The 23550-nt window shown below is 44.9% G+C and overlaps 1 protein-coding gene and 1 gene segment (V, D, J or C); both read left to right on the forward strand.

Moving 5' to 3' along the window:
* Positions 1-10823, forward strand: part of LOC116520890 — a 39454-nt gene extending 28631 nt beyond the window's left edge. The window contains exons 9-13 of the mRNA XM_032235348.1: positions 2323-2625; positions 3737-4066; positions 5996-6310; positions 8043-8212; positions 10352-10823. Coding sequence (XP_032091239.1) covers positions 2323-2625; positions 3737-4066; positions 5996-6310; positions 8043-8212; positions 10352-10360 — 1127 coding nt within the window. The 3' untranslated portion in view covers positions 10361-10823. The remainder of the gene's footprint in view (positions 1-2322; positions 2626-3736; positions 4067-5995; positions 6311-8042; positions 8213-10351) is intronic.
* LOC116522036 overlaps positions 1-23550 on the forward strand; it is a gene marked incomplete at its 5' end in the record, with an annotated part of 222029 nt that overhangs the window by 62934 nt on the left and 135545 nt on the right.

Consider the following 23550-nt stretch of genomic DNA (forward strand, 5'->3'; position numbering starts at 1 on the left):
ATTAGTTTCCACCCGTTGCTTCTTGTCCTGCCCTCAAGTGCTTTGGAGAATAGCTTGACTCCCTCTTCTTTGTGGCAACCCCTGAGACATCGAAAACACTGCTATCATGTCACCCCTAGTTCTTCTTTTCATAAGACCCAGTTCTTGCAACCGTTCTTCATATGTTTTAGCCTCCAGTCCCCTAATCCTCTTTGTTGCTTTTCTCTGCACTCTTTCTAGAGTCTCCACATCTTTTCTACATCATAGCAACCAAAATTGGATGCAGTATTCCAAGTGTGGCCTTACCAAGGCATTAGAAAGTGGAATTAACCCTTCACGTGATCTTGATTCTATCCCTCTGTTGATGCAGCCTAGAACTGTGTTGGCTTTTTTGGCAGCTGCTGCACACGGCTGGCTCTTATTTAAACAGTTGTCCACTAGGACTCCAAGATCCCTCTCACAGTTACTACTATTGAGCAAGGTACCACATATACTGTACCTGTGCATTTGGTTTTTCTTGCCTAAATGTAGAACCTTACTCTTGCCTAAATGTAGAATCTTACTCTTTTCATTTACTTTAAGGATGCCTAAAGGTTCGCAGCTTCCAGTTGTGGGTTTTTAATAACTTCAGTTCATAAACCACTATATAAATATGGGGGAAACTAATGAGTATTTTATACACATTGATTTAATGCAGTATGCAGACTGATTGGTCTTCTTTGAAATGTAAAAGTTAGAAATTTTTTGAACATTTAACATACATTTAACTGTGTTTGTAAAAAAGCTTTCATAAAGGGTCAAAACCATTCACTCTCCACCCACCAATGTCTTTCTACTGTACATAATCATCCAATTTTAATAATGTTGCAATTTGGAGACATTATATAAAAAGTGGTCTTCCATCTAACAAATCCCATTAGAAGTATATGCTGGCCGTTGACCATAATAAATTTGGATTTGATTTGATTTGATTTGGTTGTGTTGACTCCCTTTCACAGTCACCACTATTGAGCAAGGCACCACATGTACTTCTTAACCCCAAATACAATACATGAAAACTCAATGTTTACAACTCTTAAGAAGCTACTAAATGTCCTCTATTGAACATTTCAAGGTAACTGTTGATAAGATAGCTCCATCAGTGGTGTATGGGCACAAATGGCTGTTTTACATATTGCAATCTTTTCTTGATGACCACCACATCCACAAATGAGTTTCCAGTTGGAAAGAAGCCTCCATCAGTTATTTGAAGTCACTAAATTTCATGGCCCAGGGGTGGATTGCTTTGGGTTCGGCTGGGTTCGGGAGAACCCATACTATTGTTATGACTGCTTTGGAGAACCTCCAAATCCCACCCCTGGCTGGCCTCTCCCACTCCACCCCTCCCAAGAGTTTCCACATGGCTTGTTTTGGATGCGAGGTAAGTGCAGGCCCCACATGGAGACTTGGTGAAGGGGGAAAAATGGGCCTCTCTGAAGTTTTGGAAGGCTGGAAATGGGCCTGGGGGAGGCAGTTTTTGCCCTCCCGGAGGCTTGAAGAAAGCCTCCAGAGCCTGGGGAAGACAAAAACACCCTCCCACACACCCACCGTGGTGCAGGAGGCAGCTAGGCCACTCCCACCATGGCCACAGCCACCCAGCAACTGGGCAGAGAACCCATTGCTGAAATTTTTGAAGCCCACCCCCGTCCTGACCACTCTTATCAAATAAAAACTGGGTGTCCAACATTGCTGATCCATCTGACGGGTTTCCAAAAGGTGCCCTAATTAATTCATGAGCCTCGAGCCAAGTTTCAAAAGAAACCCAGTCATTTATTAGGAACACCGTTTCGGCAATACCCCATTGCAGTCAGATCTAACCTCATTTAAATTATGGCTGAACTTTGTCCCTGTTTCTTCCCTCCCCTCAGTCTGTGTCATAAATCACATTCGCCAATGAGGTGCACACCTCACAGGCCTGCTGTAGTAATCTGAGATCTGACTCTAGCCGAAGGTATGTGTGGAATGCACTCCCCCCCTCTCCTCACCATGGCAACTTGATAACAGACATGCCAATGCTTTATGAGTTGACATTCGGCTCCCCTCACTTTCTGAAAGTGACCTGTGCGAAGCAAAAACAATTTGAGTAAGGTATAGGATTTAAGGCTATGTCCGTCCGTCCATCCCCCCACCTCCGCCAGACTTGTTTGGATTTTATGCATGGAATTGTGCTATAAGGCAATCAGCCTAGATATTTCTACTCTTTACCCAAGGCACTATCTGTTTTTTAGCCGTAGATATTAAACTCACATGGTCTTCATTATATGAATGCATTGTGGAACCCCAAAATCAACCATTTCTTTTCAGATTTCCCCAATCCCACTTCTCCGCGAGTAATGGCATTCCACACCTTTGAGGACAATGGCTATCCAAAACTTGTCTGCTTGGCTGCCAGCTTCTACCCCAAAACCATCGACATTCAGTGGAGCACCAAAGGAGAGAAACTCAGCTCCATTCCAAACTGTTCACCTCTGGTGCTCCTCCCTGATGGGACGTTCCAGAAGTACTGTAGTCTGACCATCAGTGCAGAAGACAAGCACAATCCACAAACATACACATGCACCGTGAATCACCATGCGACCAACACTAAGAAAGACGTGCATATTTCCGGTAAGTTGGCCATGGCAAGTTGGCCACAATGAGTTGGCCATGGCCATTCCATAAGGTGGTACCATGGGTACTGATGGCTCTGGCTATTGAGTTGGTATTGACTGACATCAAAGAGGGGGGAAAGCAGCTGATTGGTTGAGGGAGATGAATAGATTTTTGGAATTATCTTATCTGCATTTGCATTTGTAGTAAATAATTGTTTCTATTAAATGGAGAGTTAATTTATTAGCTTTCAGGAAGGAAGGGTTGGATGCAGATCCATTTTTCCAAGGTTGGTTCCATACCTCCTGTCTCCAAGTGGAAGAACCTGTGCTCTACATGGGGCTGCCCTTGAAGAGTATTCGGAGACTTCAGCTTGTCCAGAATGCAGCCGCGCGAGTGATTGTGGGTGCACCTCGGTACACCCACGTCACACCTATCCTCCGCGAGCTGCACTGGCTGCCCATTGGTCTCCGGACACGCTTCAAGATGCTAGTCGTTACTTTTAAAGCCCTACATGGTATTGGACCTGGGTACTTGAGAGACCGCCTCCTGCCAATTACCTCCCAAAGACCTATTAGATCCCACAGACTAGGCCTCCTCCGAATCCCATCTGCCGGCCAGTGTTGACTGGCAACTCCCCGGGGGAGGGCCTTCTCTGTGGCTGCTCCAGCCCTCTGGAACGATCTCCCCGTTGAGATCCGGACCCTCACCACCCTTCCGGCTTTCCACAAAGCAATTAAGACCTGGCTGTTCCGGCAGGCCTGGGGCTGTTGAATTTTCCAGCCCCATCCGAGGGTATGACTGTTGTTGTTTTTTAAATGTGTTTGTCTTTTTATTTTTTATTCTGTACCCCCTTCCCTTTCTGATTGTTAGCTGCCCTGAGTCTCTCGGGAATAGGGCGGCATACAAACTGAATCAATCAATCAAGCAATCATTTTTGAAACAGAACAAAGTTGTTTGTTTCTCTTTCTTCATCAGCCCTAGATGCTAGATTAATTTTATTTAGATTTCCCAGGCTAATCACAAGAAGGAGCAGCTGATTTTGAAGTAGTCATTCCAATATATGGAATGGTGAGGTAGGAACCAGAAAGTCCCCGTCCCATTAATTCATGCAACATTGCTTTTCAAGGAACAGTGACATCTCTGAGCAATATGGAAGTGATCAGGATGCAGTTGCCATCTTTCAAAGAGCTCTTCACAAACAGGAGTGCGGCTCTAACCTGCATGATGTCCCTCACGAACGCCAGTGCCAATGCCACCTTCAACTGGGCCATGGATGGCAAACCAGCCAACAATAATTCAGTGACAAACGAAGTCTTCCAAGAAACCAATGACACTTTTTTGACCTATGGCCGACTGGAGGTGAATCTGAGTGAATGGATCAATACCACACAATTCACCTGCAGCATCCAGAGTGGCCTAGGAGAAACAGAGACGAAGCATTTTGTCCGAAGGAATGGTAAGAACTCAGATAAAGAGACGGCAACTGAGGTGAGATTCAGCCAGTTTGGAACCAGTTCACCCGAACTGGTAGTGAAAATCATGGGTGGGTGGGCCCACCTGCCCCAGCTCTATGCCGTCCTATTCAAGCACATTTTCAAGCCGTGTGCATGATCAAAGCACATGCGTGGAAGGCCGAGTGCATGCGCGCTAAGATTTGTGAACGGGTAGGGAAAGTAAGTGAATATCACCCCTGGACAGAAAGCAAATGAGACAGAAGAAGTACAGGGAGATTGGGAAGTAGTTCAATCCAGCTCTATTCTGAATTGATCCTGGCAGTAGCTCTAATCAGAGCCAAGCCTTATATCTCAACAGCAGAATTGTGGCATTATTTCTTTGTTTTAGGGAATTTATATTTCCAATTTTCCAATTTAATAAAATTTGTATGCCACCCACTCCCTAGGGACTCTGGGCGGCTTACAGACAGATAAAAAACAATTTAAAATTTAAAAATAAAGGTACATTATTAAAATTGCACATCATTCATTCAGGGTAGGTGGGGCTGGACATTGATCAACAGCCCCAGGCTTGCTAGAACAGCCAGGTCTTGGTGGCTTTATGGAAGGCCAGGAGAGTGGTAAGGGTCCAGATCTCTATGGGTAGATCATTCCACAGGGCCGGCACAGCTACAGAGAAGGCTCTCCCCCGGGGAGTCGCCAGCCGGCATTGTCCGGTCGACGGCACCCAGAGGAGGCCCAACCTGTGAGATCTAGTTGGTCGTTGGGAGGTATGTGGCAGGAGGCGGTCTCTCAGATAGCCAGGTCCTAAACCATGTAGGGCTTTAAAAGTAACGACTAGCACCTTGAAGCGTGTTCGGAGACCAATGGGGAGCCAGTGTAGTTCGCGGAGGATGGGTGTAACATGGGTGTATCTAGGTACACCCAATATCGCTCGCGCGACTGCATTCTGGACCAACTGAAGTCTTCGAACACTCTTCAGGGGCAGTCCCATGTACAGCACATTACAGTAATCCAGTCTTGAGGTGACGAGGGCATGAGTGACCATTTGAAGTGCCTCCCGGTCCAGATAGGGCCACAACTGGTGCACCAGGCACACCATATTGCTGCCTATTTGCACATGGTGACTCAAGGCAGCTTGCAGGAACACCAAACAATTAAAACTAATAAAAGAGAATAGGCATGAAAACTGGCTGGGTGACTATGAGCCAATCACCAGGAGACTGTGAGTTTTAATCCCACATTAGGTAAGAAAACCAGCCTGTTGACTTTGAGCCAATCAGCAGGAATCTGTGAGATTTAGTCCCACATTAGATATGAACGTTGACTGGGTCCAGTGCCTCTCTCTCAACCGAAACCACCTCACAGGGTTCTTGTCAGGAAAAGAGGAGGAACAAGGAACATATGTATGTTTCCCAACTTAAGTTACTGATAAACTAATAGAGACATGATTTTAAAAAAAATCTAATAGATAAATAATATTGATGGCCTTTTAACTTAGGAATTCCGCCAGAATTCCAGATATCATAGCTTGATGAGAACGGCAGGGATGTTGACGATTTCTTACCCATCATCCTTCCATGAAAAGTGAGCTGTGGGGTAGCCTAGTGGTAAAGATACTTGCCTCCCACTTGGGAGGTTGAGAGTTCAATCCTAGGTATCAGCAGGTATTTCTCTCCTAGGGCGCAAAGAAATAAAATTATCTGCTATGAACTCTGTGTGGCATCAGGAAGGGCATCCGGAGTGTAAACGCTTAGCTCTGTCCAGTTGTCCCAATTCTACCCCGAATTAAGGGATTATAAGGGTGGGCATAAAAAGGGAGTTTTATCCTTACTTGAAAGAACCCTTCTCAATACAGCGAAGGGTACAATGATGATAGAGTCCAGTGCATTTTGTTTCCTGAACATGTTGTCTTGTTTTTGTTAACCTAGGGACTGTGAGACCCCCCAAAGTGGATCTCCAGCGTCAGTCGTCCAGCGAAAACTTCAACGTAACCCTCCTGTGCATTGCAAAAGATTTCTATCCAGATGAAATCTTTCTCAAGTGGGAAGAAGAGAACCAAGAGATGTCCTTCAAGGGCTACGATGCCCACAGCATGAAGTGTGACCATGAGAAACAAACATGCTCCTTGTTGAGCATGCTCGAAGTCCCCACCAGCAAATGGATGACGGGAGCCTCCTACAGATGCCTTGTAGCTCATGTCTCTTCTGAAAACCTAATCGCTAGAACAACTAATTTCTTAACTGGTAAAAAGAAAATCATTAACGCCAACAACCACCTCCATTGTGGCATTCTTGTTATAATGCACCCTTTATGTACCCTTCCATTTCACATTAAAACAATACGCATGAATTGGATGTTTCTTTCTTTCTTCTTCGATTGGCACCTTCTTTACACCAAAAAGAGCCACAATTTAGGCCAGGGTTCAGCAACCCGCAGCTCTGGAGCCGCATGTGGCTTTTTTTATTCCTCTTCTGCAGCTCCCTGTCGCTCAAAATTCTCGTCACAACCAACAATGTGCGACGCCCGCCAGTACGCAATGTATTGAGCTTTTTCAAACCCTGGTAGGCCAACCATGGATATATCCATGAAAAGAAAAGTTTCAGAAGAAAACAGAACATTTAAATTAAATGTTTAAAACTACATATGCTAGTTCTGTGGCCGCTCAGGAAATAGTTAAGCACGGGAAGAGTTTTGTGGCTCCGGGTGTTTGTCATCATTTTACTTACGTTTGAACGTGATTTTTGACCCTAATCATTTCTTTTTGCTGGTTTTAAGACTGGTTCATTACTGAATTTTACGCTCCGGGGAATGAGGATTTGATAGTCCTTTCTCTAGGCACGATGCACATTGATCTTGCTTTAAATCTGCTTTGATCATTTTATACTTTGGGGGGGGGGGGCTGTCGTTTCTGTCACTCACCCTGAACCTTTGATTCTTGGTGGTATGAAATATCGTAATCATCGGTAGTCCTCCACTTATGAATGCTCCCTTAGCGACTGTTTGAAGTTAGGATGGACCCAGGGGTGGGCTTCAAAAAGTTTACCAAGGGGTTCTCTGCCAGGTTGCTGCATGGGTGTGGTCATGGTGGGTGTGGCCTAGTCGGCCTCCTGCACCATGGCAAGGGGGAGTTTTTGCCCTCCCTGGGCTCAGGAGACTTTTTTCGAACCTCCGGGAGGGCAAAAATGGCCTCCCCAGACTCCAGAAGCCAGAAATGAGCCTGTTTCGAGCCTTTCCAACTTCCGGTAGGCCCATTTTTTTCCCTCCCTGAGCCTCTGTACTACCCTGTATCCCAAATAGGCTGTGTGGGGACTCCTGGGAGAGGCGGGTGGGGTGGGCATGGCCAGCCAGGAGTGGGATTTGGGGGTTCTCTGAACTGCACAGAATTTTAGCTAGAGGTTCTCCCTAACCCATTGCAAACCCCCAGCAGCCCACCCCTGGATGGACCCCACAAAAGCTACTTATGACCCAATTCTGAAATTCTGATGGCTGCCCCACCCCCTATGTGGTCATGTGATCATATTTGGGGTGCTGCACAACTGGCCCACCTTTATAGACATTTGCAGCATCCCGCGATCCCGTGGTCACCATTTACGGCATTTTTGCCAGAAATCACCATTTACCTCTGGGTTTTCGGCAAAATACCAAGTCCATGGTGAACAATAGATTCGCTTAACAACTGCTGCATTCGCTGAAGGACCATGGCATTTGCTTAACCATGGTCACCGAAATGAAAATAGTTGCAAAATCAAGTTGGACAAATAATAACCCATTGTGCAGCCGCTGTGGCTCACGACAGTAATTGCCAGGCTCCATAATGGATTTAAGTCGAGGACTACCCGTGCAGATGTTCAATAGATCAAATAGAAATTGATCATGTCTTTCTCCCATTCTCTGTCCACCAAATGTTTTCTATTGGTTTTTTTTCCTTTGCTTTTCGGAGCCCTCTTTCTAATTAGTTCTTTTTCTGTTCTTCAGATTCCTGGGACTGTAGCCTCATGGGAGCTGCTTTCTGCGATATCCGCAACGAAAGCGAGGATGAATACAGCGAGCTGGAAGAAGCCAATGGTGTCTGGAATAAAGTTTTCACCTTCATTGTTCTCTTCATCATAGCCATATTTTACGGTGGCCTAGTCACTTTCATCAAGGTAAAAAGAAAATCTGATTCAAAGCATAAAAATAGAATATTGCCATTTCTTTGTTTCTCAATTTCCCATCCAGTAGCAATAGCAATAGCAGTTAGACTTATATACCGCTTCATAGGGCTTTCAGCCCTCTCTAAGCGGTTTACAGAGTCAGCATATCGCCCCCACAGTCTGGGTCCTCAGAAGGATGGAATGCTGAGTCAACCTTAAGCCAGTGAGATTAGAACCACTGAACTGCAGATAACAGTCAGCTGAAGTGGCCTGCAGTAGTGCACCCTAACCACTGCGCCACCTCGGCTCAGTAAAGGAGTACCTACCCATTGTACCTACCCAAAGACTGTTAAGGAGCTCGGACGGGCATTTGGGCCCCCTGGAGCACTGGACCAGAACGGTATCCGGTGCTCCAGGCAGGCTCTGGTACACCCATACCGGGGCGTACTGCCTGCAACCCACCACTGAGAAGTACCTATATAACATTTGTTGTAAGTTCATGCAGGTAGTTTAGACATTAAAATGGTAATACGCTAGATATCTTAGAGCAGGGGTGTCAAAATCGATGTCATTGAGAGCCGCATTAGTGTTGTGTTTGAACTTCTGGGAGGGGGGGTGGCACAGTGTGCTTAGATCTGGTCTGAGGGGCTACCCTGGAAACAGCAAAGAAACAGCCTGTGGTGTCTCTGCATGGCCCTCCTGCGCTCCATTTTCAGCCGTGACGGCCTCCTGCATCCCTCCGCCAGCAGAAACAGTGCCCTGGGGGCACATGCCCCCCCTTGGACTCAGCTTTTGGCAGAAATGGGCTCCTGAAGCCCTCTTCCATGAAAATGGAGCCTGGGAGGGTCACATGCATCCTCCCTGAGCTCGGTTTTCACTGATAGAGGGATGAAGGAGGTCATCGCAGCCAAAAACAGAGCTCAGGAGGGCCGTACAGAGGCACCGGGGATAGGATAGAGGAGGCTTCTGTGGGGCACGCCTGAGGGAGAGATGGGGATAGGAGAGGGGAGGCCGCTGTGCAGCAAGCCTGAGGGAGAGAAGGGAGATAGAATAGGAGAGGCCTCTGTGCAGCAAGCCTGAGGGAGAGAAGGGGATAGGATAGGGGAGGCTTTTGTGGGGCAATCCTGAGGAGAGAAGGGGAGAGGAAGGGAGAGGAGGGAAGAGGCTTCTGTGAGGCAATCCTGAGGAGAGAAGGGGATAGGATAGGGGAGGATTCTATGGGCCAAGCCTGAGGAGAGAAGGGGATAGGATAGGGGAGGATTCTATGGGCCAAGCCTGAGGAGAGAAGGGGAGAGGAAGGGAGAGGAGGGGAGAGGCTTCTGTGAGGCAATCCTGAGGAGAGAAGGGGATAGGATAGGGGAGGATTCTATGGGCCAAGCCTGAGGAGAAAAGGGGAGAGGAAGGGAGAGGAGGGGAGAGGCTTCTGTGAGGCAAGCCTGAGGGAGAGAAGGGGAGAGGAAGGGAGAGGAGGGAAGAGGCTTCTGTGAGGCAAGCCTGAGAAGAGAAGGGGATAGGATAGGGGAGGATTCTGTGGGCCAAGCCTGAGGAGAGGGGAGAGGAAGGGAGAGGAGGGAAGAGGCTTCTGTGAGTCAAGCCTGAGGGAAAGAAGGGGAGAGGAAGGGAGAGGAGGGAAGAGGCTTCTGTGAGGCAATCCTGAGGAGAGAAGGGGATATGATAGGGGAGGATTTTGTGGGCCAAGCCTGAGGAGAGAAGGGGAGAGGAAGGGAGAGGAGGGGAGAGGCTTCTGTGAGGCAAGCCTGAGGGAGAGAAGGGGAGAGGAAGGGAGAGGAGGGAAGAGGCTTCTGTGAGGCAAGCCTGAGAAGAGAAGGGGATAGGATAGGGGAGGATTCTGTGGGCCAAGCCTGAGGAAAGGGGAGAGGAAGGGAGAGGAGGGAAGAGGCTTCTGTGAGGCAATCCTGAGGAGAGAAGGGGATAGGATAGGGGAGGATTCTGTGGGCCAAGCCTGAGGGAGAGAAGGGGAGAGGCGAAGCCGATCATAACTACTCATTAATTTTCAAGCTGTAAGTGTCAATTTATCAAGCTTGATCATGTAGTTTCGTAGCAGAGCACAAGTATCCAGCTAGTTATTTAATATCGAGTAGTTGATTTAATCTTTTTCTCTCTCTCTCTTCCCTCTTTCTCTTTTCACAGGTGAAATAACCCCCACCCTCACCCTTTTCCTATCGATGAAGCGCACCTCAAACGGGACCCCACCTTTTCCCCTCCATCACCCATGTCTCTCGTTCATCCTTCCTGACCACTGTTCTGAGCTACGTGCTTCATGGAAAGTCACAGCTAAGCATTAAATGTCACCAAAACGATCCACTTCCACGCATACCCGTCTCTGATTTGGCCACCTTAACAATAACAGGAAGAAACCAGTTGGCTCTCTGCATGGAAGAAAAAGTTCTAGGAAACAAAGGAAGTGTAATATTGTTACCCAAATGTTCACAAACGCTAAGAAACTCATGAAGGGTGCACAAATAGCAAATTTGTCAGGGTTCCAAGTAACACACCCAATGAAAGAAGACTCTGTTCCATGTTATTACAGTATTTTCATAATATAAGATGCACTGGAGTATAAGACGCACCAAGATTTTGAAGAGTCATATTTTAAAAAAGGTTTTTGCACTCTGCAGACCTCCCAAAAATGGCCCATTTTCCACAAAAACGGGCCCATTTTTGTCAAAAAAAAATGGCGTGCATAGCCTTTAGGAGGCTTGTAGAGTGTTCCTGGGGACAGGAGGCAAAAATGAGCTAAAAAACGGCCTGCTTTTCACAAAAACAGGCCCGTTTTTTGTCAAAAAAAGTGGCATGCATAGCCTTTAGGAGGCTTATAGAGTGCTCCTGCGGGGTGAGGGCAAAAACAAGCAAAAACATGTCCCATTTGTTTGCTCATTTGCCCTCCCCAGCCCCCAGGAGCACTCTGGAAGCCTCCTAAAGGCTATACATGTCCATTTTTGCAAAGGGGGCAGGGTTTTGGGAGGTCAAAAATGCTGTATTCAGTGTATAAGATGCACCCAGATTTTCAACCTTTTTTCTGAGGAAAAAAGCTGCATCTTATACTCCCCAAAATATGGTAGATACCAATATCGACAGTCTGGGAAAACCCGAATCTGAAAGCTTCCAGGTTTTCCCCACCCAAAAGAAAATTCAACTCCCTGCCCAGCACCCACATGTCCATCACATGAGCCAATCAGGCACCGTCCAACACTGGAGATGCCTCCCAGTCACCTCATCACAGCTGCAGGGCAAGACGGCCTTGACTCTCTGAGAAAAGAATGTTATTTTGAATATGTATCTCCCATGCTCCATATAAGTCCCCTCTTCCCATTTTCCCACAGTAGAAATTGCGGCAGGCCTGAAGGCCCAAATGTAAAAGATGGCTTCCAGGTCTGACAAAATTGTTATCCTGTCCTCTAATGTCTAAAAGGGGAAATGTCAAAAGAGCAAAGAGAAATGCTGTGCCATTTCCAAAACAGGCCACCTTTGGATCGTGGTTAGTTTATTGGCATGGCACATTAACGGATCCTCTGCAGAGGTGGGTTCCTACCGGTTCGGACTGGTTCAGTGACCCATACCTGCTCAGCCCCAAACTGTTTCTACTAAGGGGCCGCCATCTTGTTTTTTGGTTCTGCGCATGTGCAGTACAATTTTCAATGGAAATTGTATACTTTTTTCATTTTTTAAGGTTTTGAGCATGCGCAGACCTTTTTATTTGCAAATGCACACACGTGGATAGTGGCATGTGTGCAAGAGAAGCATGCACATGCGCACAAAATTTTTGAGCCACTGAACCAGCAGCAATGCCAGTGCCAACCTGCCCCTGAGCCTCTGGTGTGCTAAAATCACTTTTCAAGAGTGACCCTATTTTTTAATTATTCAAGAAAAGAGGGCCCCACCTCCGATACGCAACCTACCAACTTATTTTTCAATATCAGTTTGGTTCTTCTCTTGATCGGCCCTCTAGTGCAGTGGTTTCAAACTCAAGGCCCGGGGGCCAAATCGGGCCCACGGGGCGTTTAGATCTTCCCCACGGGGCCACCCTGGAAATGGTAAAGGACTCGCCCGTGGGTGGCCCTCACGAGCTCTGTTTTCACTGGCAGAAGGTTGTAGGGGACCATTGCAGCCGAAAATGGAGCTCCGGAGCCTGTTTTTGCTGGCAGAGTGCTCGACGCCCACATAGGCACCACTGATGTGAGTTATCTCAAACTGGACATGCCCCCTTGGTCCCCCTGATGTCAAACACAACCCTGATGCAGCCCTCATTGAAATCAAGCTCTAGTACTAAACAGCTAATCACTATTTTCTTTAAAGTCAATTTAATGAACTACTTCATTTGCTTCCAATTAGGCATTTAGGCCCAGAAAGTTTCTTAGTGCAACATAAAAAGAGCAAATTATTTTCTAGAGCAGGTGCCAAAAAGGGAGCATGAACATGTGCACACATATGAGAGTGTCGTAAACCAGAAGGGGAGATAACTGGCTTGCATGCGCACGTCGGGAAGCTGCGTTTTCAGTTTCTGGCACACTCACGTGCACTGGCCACCTGGTCTTCTAGTTTTAGTGTGCATGTGTGCATGCAAACCAGCTGGACACCACGCATGCATGTGCCAGAAACCAGAAGACTAGGAAGCTGGTGTGGACATGTGCGCTGGGATGCTGCTCCTCTGGTTTCTGGCACTCCCATACATGCGCAAACCAGCTGGCTGTTGTGTTGGTGCACACCGGAAGCCAGAACAGTTTGCATGCCCAGATTGATGGCTCTGTGTGCCACTTCCATCACATTTGGCACAGGTTCGCCATCATGGTTCTAGAGTGTCCAAAATCAACGGTTGTTTTGCTGAAAGTAGACATCTCTACACATCATTGTATGTTCATTGATTAAGGTTATGTAAGGATATTATTGTGATGTAGCATTAACGAGCATTAATCTTTCTTTTCAGTTTATGACACTGAATAACACTGCCTTGGCAACTGCATTTATTTTATCCTATTAGCACAAAATGTTGCCCTCCTCTGCTATATAAACTGCATTCAAACAGGTTTTTACTGAATTTCATTATATTGTGCTACGTTTTAGGTTGTATACTGCACTATTCTTAAGATTGTTGCTTATTTTTGCTATATATATTACTTCAATAGTTGCACTGAGTCTTGACTATATTATTTTTCTTGTTCCCCATCATATAATTTTCTCATTAAGTGGAAGTATTCTGTAAAATTTTTGCTGCTACATAAAGTTTCTTTTTCAACCTGTATATTATTCTTTGTCTCTAACTTTTTTAAAAAGTGGGGGAGGGTGTTGGGGGGACTGCAGTAAGCATTGATTTTACATCCAGAAGGAGTTGACTCAAATCATCAAAATCAAATTGATATTTATTAATAGCAACCAGTTGGTTGAAGTGATTAAGGCATCAGACAAGAAACCAGGAGACTGGGAATTCTGCTCTCGTCACCTCAAGACTGGATTACTGTAACACGCTCTACATGGGGCTGCCCCTGAAGAGTGTTCGAAGACTGCAGTTGGTCCAGAATGCAGCCAACGCGAGCGATATTGGGTGTACCTAGGTACACCCATGTTACACCTATCCTCCGCGAGCTGCACTGGCTCCCCATTGGTCTCCGGACACGCTTCAAGGTGCTAGTCATTACTTTTAAATCCCTGCATGGTTTAGGATCTGGCTACCTGAGAGACTGCCTCCTGCCATTTACCTCCCAACGACCAATAAGATCACACAGACTGGGCTTCCTCCGGGTGCTGTCGGCCGGTCAATGTCGGTTGGCGGCTCCCCGGGGGAGGGCCTTCTCTGTAGCTGCTCCAGCCCTATGGAACGATCTACCCGTAGAGATCCGGACCCTTACTACTCTTCCGGCCTTCCGTAAAGCCACTAAGACCTGGCTGTTCCGGCAGGCCTGGGGCTGTTGAATAGTATCCAGCCCCACTCTAACAGTATGCATGGTGTGAAATTTTAATACTTGTATCCTTATTTTAAATTTTTTAATATATGTTTCCTTTGTCTTGTCTGTAAGCCGCCCAGAGTCCCAAGGGAGTGGGCGGCATACAATGTTAATAAATCTAAATCTAATCCCACTTTGGGAACAAAACTGGATGTCTTTGAGCCAGTCACTTTTCCTCATCCCTAGGAAGGAGGCAATGGCCAACTGCTTCTGAAAAACCTTGAAAATTTTTAGAAATTAGGCAGTGGAAGAAGGTAGTGATGGGAGGAATGCCTAGATTGAACAGCAAATGCAAACAGAGATAAATATCTAAGAGAAGAACTTGGAAGGCAAGTAAAAATAAGCATAGCAATTAAAATATTCAAGCAGGCAAGAGTTGATGAATAGATGATTTTTTTTTCATTGTTGTTTTGATTTGATTTCCCCTTCCCCCACTCTTTCTCTTAAAGCAAAGCAATTAAAAGTATTGGAGCGGGCAAGAGCTGACAGATAAATGATTTTTTCATTATTGCTTTGATTCACTTTCCCCTTCCCCTCTCTTTCTCATAGCAATTAAAGTATTGAAGTGGGCAAGAGATGATGGATAGATTATTTCTCTTTTTTTATTGTTGTTCTGATTTGCTTCCCCTTTTTTCTCTGTCTCTCTTTGGTTATCGCTTTTTTTAACGCCGGTGACATGATTAGAAGTTAGATAGGAAAGAAAGGGAAAATCTTTTAATAAAGGGTGACATGATTAAAAGCTAGAATGAGTGATAGAAACAAGAAAAGGGGAAATATTAGTGTATGCATTTTTATATAATAAAATGAAAGTAATAATAAGAGAAAATGTGGAACAATTGAACAATGATAGATTGCAACCTAATATAAATGTGTATTATATTAGTAGAAATACATAATTGATTGATGTAATAATTATGATTAACTTTATTAGTTTTATTTGTATTAGAATGTATGACAACCAGGTGCCACATTGTTTCGGCATTGACTTGATACATTTATAAAAAATAAAAAACTCGGGGTGGGGAGGGAGAAACCCTGCCAATAAAATTTCAGGGTCTTCTCTCCAAGAATCAGATACGATTAAATAGAAAAGGGGAGGGGGAACCTCACACAATAAAAGTCACATATGTATGGCCTAAGTACCGATGGTGAAAATGTTTACAAGAAAAAAGAGAAATAGGCTTTAAAAACAGGATGGAGATTGACAGTAAATGTTCCCAGGTGCAGATGTTTTCAAGTTTAACTCTAGACTCTTCCGAAATTAGAGAAGTTGTAAATTTCAGCATAGTTCCGATCTAAATAGCAAGCGAATACATAGAATAGAATAACAGAGTTGGAGACCTTGGAGGTCTTCTAGTCCAACCCCTGCTTAGGCAGGAGACCCTACTACTTCAAACAAATGGTTATTCAACCTCTTCTTTAAAACTTCCAGTGTTGGGGCATTCACAACTTCTGGAGGCAGTTATTCCACTGATTGTTTTTACTGTCAGGAAATTTCTCCTCGGTTCTAAGTTGCTTCTCTCCTTGATGAGTTTCCACCCATTGCTTCTTGTTCTGCCCTCAGGTGCCTTGGAGAATAGTTTGACTCCCTCTTCTTTGGGGCAATCCCTGAGATATTGGAACACTGCTATCATGTCTCCCTTGTCCTTCTTTTCATTAAACTAGACATACCCAGTTCCAGCAATCGTTCTTCATAACTAAATAAGTCTAAGAGCACGTAGACTTATATACCGCTTCATATTTCTTTACAGATCCCTCGCTCTCTAAGCAGTTCGGAGAACCGAGTCAGCATATTGCCCCTAACAATCTGGGTCCTCATTTTATCAATCTCAAAATCCTTTATTCAATTGTGCCTCATTGGTTCCACATATCCTTAATAGGTTTTTATTGTGACCAAAAAAATAAATAAAATAAAAACCACCCCAGAGGATTAAGGGAAACCTATAACCTATCTTTCCTGAGAAATTGTGAGATTTCTCAACAAATATGTCTCACATGGCAATCCTGAAAACAAAGCAAATAAAATGGCTACAAACATAAATTTGGTGCTATCGATAACATTTAACCCTATCATACATTTAGAGTAGAATAACAGAGTTGGAAGGGACCAGAGAGGTCTTCTAGTCCAACCTCCTGCTCGGGCAGAAAACCCTATACCATTTCAGACAAATGGTTGTCCAATCTCTTCTTCAAAACTTCCAGTGTTGGAGAATTTACAATTTCTGGATTTAATAATTTAAAAATATTAATAAGGTTCATATATATATATAAGCTAAGGCACCTTTGCAGACATTCATTCTGTCCCGTAATGGTAACTTTCTCATTGCATATCCTTATTACTTAGTCCAGTGGTGGGATTCAGCTGGTTCGCACTTATTCGGGAGAACCGGTTGGTAACTTTCTAAGCAGTCCGGAGAACTGGTTTTCGGAAGAAATCTTTTGTTTTTTCCCACTTTACAGGGCTAATCCCGTAAGGAAGGCAGGAAGGAAGGAAACATTCTGGTGTTGTTTCCAGCCTCATCTTTATTGCCCTGCTTACAGAAACTGCCTCTCTGGGTTAACCCTTATTACCATTGTAACAACTAAGTCGAAGTTCCCCATCTACCTGAGTGACATTGACTTGGCCACGCCCTCATGATCACATGACCACCGAGCCCCGCCTACCCAGCTAATCATTAGGGCAGAGAACTGGTTGGTAAATTATTTGAATCCCACCACTGACTTAGTTGTACAGTTTTGTTACAGAAAAGGTGATTTTAGACTTTCTTTCAGCTTTAGGATTGTCCTATGGAGACATTTATCTAAGAGTAAGTTTCACTGAATACTTAAAATTCTTGGAATGGAATGGAATGGAATGGAATGGAATGGAATGGAATGGAATGGAATGGAATAGAAGAGAAGAGAAGAGAACAGAATAGAATTCTTTATTGGCCAAGTGTGATTGAACACACAAGGAATTTGTCTTAGGTGCAGATGCTCTCAGTGTACCTCAAAAATTCATTCAATAGCAATAGCAATAGCAGTTAGACTTATATACCGCTTCATAGGGCTTTCAGCCCTCTCTAAGCGGTTTACAGAGTCAGCATATCGCCCCCAACAACAATCCGGGTCCTCATTTCACCCACCTCGGAAGGATGGAAGGCTGAGTCAACCTTGAGCCGGTGAGATTAGAACCGCTGAACTGCAGATAACAGTCAGCTGAAGTGGCCTGCAGTACTGCACCCTAACCACTGCGCCACCTCGGCTCTTCACGGCTGATTCATCAAGAATCAGAAGATACAACACTTAGTGATAGTCATAGGATACTAAATACGCAATCAAATCATACTAGGAAACTAAGTAAAACTGTATAAATCTTAAAGACACAACCAACAAGGTTATATTCATAAGTAGAAAGGAGATTGGTAACTGAAAGGATAGGAAGAATAAGGGTAATACAGTTCTTACTAAATAGTTCGACAGTGTTGTGGGAATTAATTGTTTAGCCGAGTGATGGCATGCTGGTAGCAGTGGGTTTCACATTTTGTTACTACTGGTTCGCCCCACACACACCCGGCATACACTTTGCTTACACATATGCCTTCCGCACATGCGCCCGACCTCCAAGGTGTGCCTAAAAAGGACAGCATAGAGTGGGGGGGTTGGCACCCACAATTTCCACTACTGGTTGGGTGAACCAGTCTGAACCGACTGAATACCACACCTCTGCATGCAGGGAAAAAAACTGTCCTTGTGTTTGGTTGTTCTGGTGTGCTTTGGAATTGCAAAGTTCCCTACAGATAACCAGGCATAATATTGGATATTAGCATCTATTTCCAAGTGGCGAACCTTGGTTGATTCCTAAAAAGCTAAAGACATTTTGAATCTTGCTAGCACCTGGATATGAGACCTATGAGCCAAGGTGGCGCAGTGGTTAAATGCAGCACTGCAGGCTACTGCTAGATCAGCAGGTCAGCGGTTCAATCTCACCGGCTCAGGGTTGACTCAGCCTTCCATCCTTCCGAGGTGGTAAAATGAGGACCCAGATTGTTGGGGGCAATATGCTGACTCTCTGTAAACTGCTTAGAGAGGCCTGAAAGGCCTATGAAGCGGTATATAAGTCTACTGCTATTGCTGTTAGGAAGTGTTATTGATGCTGAGACTATAGAAAAAGTGCAGAGAAGAGCAACTAAAATGATGAAATGCCTGGAGACTAAAAGCATACAAAGAACGATAGCAGAACTCGATATGGCTAATCTAGAGAAAGGGTTGACATGTCAGTAGTATTCCAGTATCTGAGGGGCTGCCAGAAAGAAGAGGGGGTCAACTTATAGAATAGACTAACAGAGTTGGAAGGGACCTTGGAGGTCTTCTAGTCCAAGCCCCTGCTTAGGCAGGAAACCCTACACCACTTCAGACAAATGCTTATCCAACATCTTCTTAAACGTTTCTACTGTTGGAGCATTCACAACTTCTGGAGGCAAGTTGTTCCACTGATGAATTGTTCTAACTGTCAGGAAGTTTCTCCTCAGTTCTAAGTTGCTTCTCTCCTTGATTAGTTTCCACCCATTGCTTCTTGTTCTACCCTCAGGCGCCTTGGAGAGTAGCTTGGCTCCCTCTTCTTTGTGGCAACCCTTGAGATATCGGAAGACTCCTATCATGTCTCCCCTAGTCCTTCTTTTCATTAAACTAGACATACCCAGTTCCTGCAACCGTTCTTCCTATGTTTTAGCCTCCAGTCCCATAATTTCCAAAGCACCAGAAGGGAAAAGAAGAAACAATGAATGGAAGCTAATCAATGAACAAAAGCTACCTGGAATTCAGGCGGGACTTGCTAACAGTGAGGACAATTAAGCAGTGGGATAGCTTGCTTTCAAAGGTGGTGGGTGCTTCATCACTGGAGGTTTTTAAGAAGAGCCTGGGCAGTCACCTGTCCTCAAATCTTAAACTTCTTAAAATTAAGAAGAGGTTGCAGAAGACAATAATAGCCAATCTTTCATAAGAAACCACACAGATGGAGTAATGCGTTCACTGAGAGAGGATCTTGACTTGAAGATGTTTCTACCGGTGTCACAGGTTCGTGTTGGGGAAATTCAGATCCTAGAAATCAGGATTCTTATTAAAGGACATTTGGTTGCTCTCTATCCCCCTGATCAACTTTATTTTCCAAACAATAATATGTGTCACAAAAATCAGAACAATTCCATTCTTGGAAAATCAATGTCTCCATCGTCTGTATTTCATGCCTGCCTGCTTTGGAATCCACAGTCAAGAACAAAGACAAGACCTATATGTTTATCAAGTGCTTAAACCGAGGATAATGGATGGAGAGAATCTGGGCTCCATTTTCTTCTGAGAGAGGGAGAGGGAGAGCAAGAAGGAAAAGAAAGGAAAGGAAAGGAAGAAAGGAAAGGGGAAGGGGAGGAAAGGAAAGATAGAAAAAGGAAAGGAGAGGAAAGGAAAGGAAGAAAGAAAAGGGGAAAGGGAGGAAAGGAAAGATAGAAAAAGTAGAGGAGAGGAGAGGAAGAAAGAAAGGGGGTAGGGGAGAAAAGGAAAGGAAAGGAAGAAAGAAAAGGGGAAGGGGAAGAAAGGAAAGGAAAGGGGAAGGGGAGGAAAGGAAAGATAGAAAAAGTAGAGGAGAGGAAAGGAAAGGAGAGGAAAAGAAAGGAAGGAAGAAAAGGTGAAGGGAAGAAAAGAAAGGAAAGGGAAAGGGGAGGAAAGGAAAGATAGAAAAAGGAGAGGAAAGGAAAGGAAAGGAAAGAGGATTTCATCGGAGAATGTAAATGGAGAGGGGTGAAGAAATAGATCTGAAGTATGTACATCAGACTGAAATGCAGTAGAAGAAGCTTGTTGGACCAGAATCAAAGAAGGAAACTGAAAAGCCCAGTGGCCTTTTGGAAAGAGCACCATGGGACTTCCATGAGCTGGATTATTGAGACTCTCCATAGACATATCATACAGTAGACATTCTGAGGTCCAAACTGCTATGGAATTTCATTCACTTCCTCCAGAGGTTGTGGCGTGCTCTGACACTGGAGGGTTTAAAGAAAACATTGGACAACCATTTGTTCAGAACTATAGAAGGTCTCCTCATTGAGCCAGGGGTTGGGCTAAAAGACCTCCAAGTTCCCTTCCAACTCTGGGCTCTGTATTTGCCTCCATTATTATTTTACAATCTCAATAACAGAGAGAAAAGGGGAGGAAGTTGCTATCATACAGATCTGGTATGTTTGACCTAGACCAAGGATTAACAACTTGCAGCTCTGGAGCTGCATGTGGCTCTTCATCCCTCTGCTGTGGCTCCCTGTTGCCAGTCAGCTCCACAATTGATAGGGCTTTTGGTTAGGACAGGTAGAGAAAAAGGACTCTGCGCTAGGAGGAGACTCCAATAGTGATGGAACTGCAATTCTGGTCAGCTCCAGAATTGAATTGGGGGGGTGGGCTTCTGGTTAGGACATTTGTGGCTCTTTAAGTGTTTAAGGTTGCCAATTCCAGGACCTAGAAGTTCTTCTATGGGAAAATCTGTTGGTCCCTAACAAAGTGCTACATAAAAATCTCTCCACCCTTTTGAATCAGGGCGGGAATATCAATATTTCTCAGTGTTGGTGGCTTTAAGATGTGTGGATTTCAACTCCCAGAATTCCTCAGCCAGCATAGCTGGTTGGGAAATTCTGGGATTTGAAGCCCCCACCTCCCATCTTAAAGCTACCAAGGGTTGAGAAACCCTGTCCTACATGACATTTTTTAAAAAAAAAAACAGTTAATGCATTATAGTTTGGTTTCCCATCACCACCACCAAACCCGGGTTTTCACCTCTCTCTGAGTCACATCAACCAACGGAAGTTCAGTTTCTATTCAAAGCATATCGGAGTTCTCCTTCTGAAGTTATGAATCTATCACTGTAAAACTTCGGCTCAAATTGGAAGTTTCAGCTGCAGCTTCTTGATGTCAACAGGATGCATCTGTTCTCAGGGTGACTTGTCCACAGAGACTTTAGGAGGCCATCAACGGATGGCGTCGGCCATTTTGTCATGAACAGCAAACATCAGGAAGAAATGGAGGGGCCCGCGTTTCACTGCGGCCACAATAAATTATCTCCTGGAAAAACAGCGTGTCATGGATTCAACGTGCCAGACGTTGTTAGCCTTGAGGTTCCGAACAGTTAGATGTTTCTTCTGCTTTCCAAAATATATACATATATATCATCTGTCATCAACGGAATGTTCCACATGGTTGATTTTCTTGCCTCAAATTCTTTTTTGGGGGGGTGGCAAGATGGAGCCGATACAGCCATAAATTTAACAGCCACCACGAGTAAAGTGTCACTTTTTTTCATAAACATTTTAGTCCATGAGAAAGAAAACACTTTATCCAGTCATATATATATATATTTTAATTCTACAATCATTTGATGACTGGTAGAATTAATCCTATGAGATCAGGCTTGTTCGTTTTTGACACTTAGAAACAACTACCGTATACAGGCATCGTTGTTATGTGAAATTGCTTATGTTGTTAGTTGCAAAGTCGTGTCCGACCCATCATGACTCCATGGACAATGTTCCTCCAGGCCTTCCTGTCTGCTACCATCCCCTGGAGTCCATTTAAGCTCATGCCTACTGCTTTGGTGACTCCATCCAGCCACCTCCTTCTATGGTGTCTACAGCTTCTTTTGCCCTCAATCCTTCCCAGCATTGGGCTCTTCTCCAGGGAGTCCTTCCTTCTCATTAGGTGGCCAAAGTATTTAAGTTTCATCTTCAGGATCTGGCCCTTCTAAGAGCAGTCAGGGTTGATCTCTTCCAGGACTGACCAGTTAGATCATCTTGCAGTCCAAGGGATCGCAGGAGGTCTTCTCCAGCACCAAGGTTCAAAGGCCTCAATTCTCAATTCATGGCAAAGATACTGGAGTGGGTTTCCTTCTCCAGTGGATCACGTTTTGTCAGAGATCTCTGCTATGACCTGTCTGTCTTGCGTGGCTCTGCACATCATAGTTCACAGCTTCATTGAGCTACACAAGCCCCTTTGTTATGACAAGGCAGTAATCCATGGGGAGGGGATTGCATAACAATGTAGAAATTTAGGTTTTGAACCTCTGGTTGTTCTACTGACTTCTCACCTAGTTCAAAGGTAAGCCTTTGTCTTGAAAACAGGACCTCAGATCCAGAACGAAGGCGAAAGAAACACTGGGCCTATCTAATGAAATGTGAACTGAGTAAGGTTTTACACCTAGGCAAGAAAAACCAAATGCACAGGTATAGAATAGGTTTAAGGTTTAAGGTTTATTTAGTTTGTATGCCGCCCTATTCCCAAGAGACTCAGGGCGGCTACAATCTGAAGGGGAAGGGGGGGTACAAAATAAAATAAAAAGACAAACAATTTAAAAATACAGCAACAGTCGTAACCTCGGATGGGCTGGAAGATTCAAACAGCCCCAGGCCTGCCGGAACAGCCAGGTCTTAGTTGTTTTGCGGAAAGTCGGAAGGGTAGTAAGGGTCTGAATCTCAATTGAGAGATCGTTCCAGAGGGCTGGAGCAGCCACAGAGAAGGCCCTGCCCAGGAAGTTGCCAGCCAACATTGGCTGGCAGATGGGATTCGGAGGAGGCCTAGTCTGTGGGATCTAATAGGTTCTTTGGGAGGTAATTGGCAGGAGGCGGTCTATCAAGTACCCAGGTCCGATACCATGTAGGGCTTTAAAAGTAATGAGTGAGACCACACTCCATAACAACTCTGAGAGGGATCTAGGAATCCAAACAACCAGTTAAATATGACCCAGCCATGAGCAGCAGCTGCCAAAATAGCCAATGCAATCCTAGACTGCATTAACTGAGGGATAGAATCAAGATCACGTGAAGTGTTCAGTACCACTTTATAATGCTTTGGTGAGGCCCAGTGGTGGGATTTAAATAATTTAACAGCTGGTTCTCTGCCCTAATGATTTCTTCTTCCAACAACCAGTTCACCAAACTGCTCAGAAAGTTAATAAACCGGTTCTCCCGAAGTGGTGCGAACTGGCTGAATCCCACCACTGGTAAGGCCACACTTGGAATATGGCATCCAGTTTCGGTCACCATGACGTAAAAACGCTGTGGAAACTCTAGAAAGAGTGCCGAGAGAGCAACAAAGAGGATTAGGGGACTGGAAGCATAAACATACAAAGTATGGATTGCAGGAACTGGGGATGTCTAGTTGAATGAAAACGAAGGACTAGGGGAGACATGATAGTATTGTTCCAATATCTCAGGGGCTGCCACAAAGAAGAGGGCGTCAAGCTATTTTCCAAGGCACCTGAGGGCAGGACAAGAAGCAATGGGTGGAAAATAATCAAGGAGAGAAGCACTTAGAACTAAGGAGAAATTTCCTGACAAGTAGAACAATAATCATTGGAACAACCTGCCTCCAGAAGTTGTGAAT

Source organism: Thamnophis elegans, chromosome Z (genome assembly GCF_009769535.1).
Source record: "Thamnophis elegans isolate rThaEle1 chromosome Z, rThaEle1.pri, whole genome shotgun sequence".
Classification (NCBI taxonomy): Eukaryota; Metazoa; Chordata; class Lepidosauria; order Squamata; family Colubridae; genus Thamnophis; species Thamnophis elegans.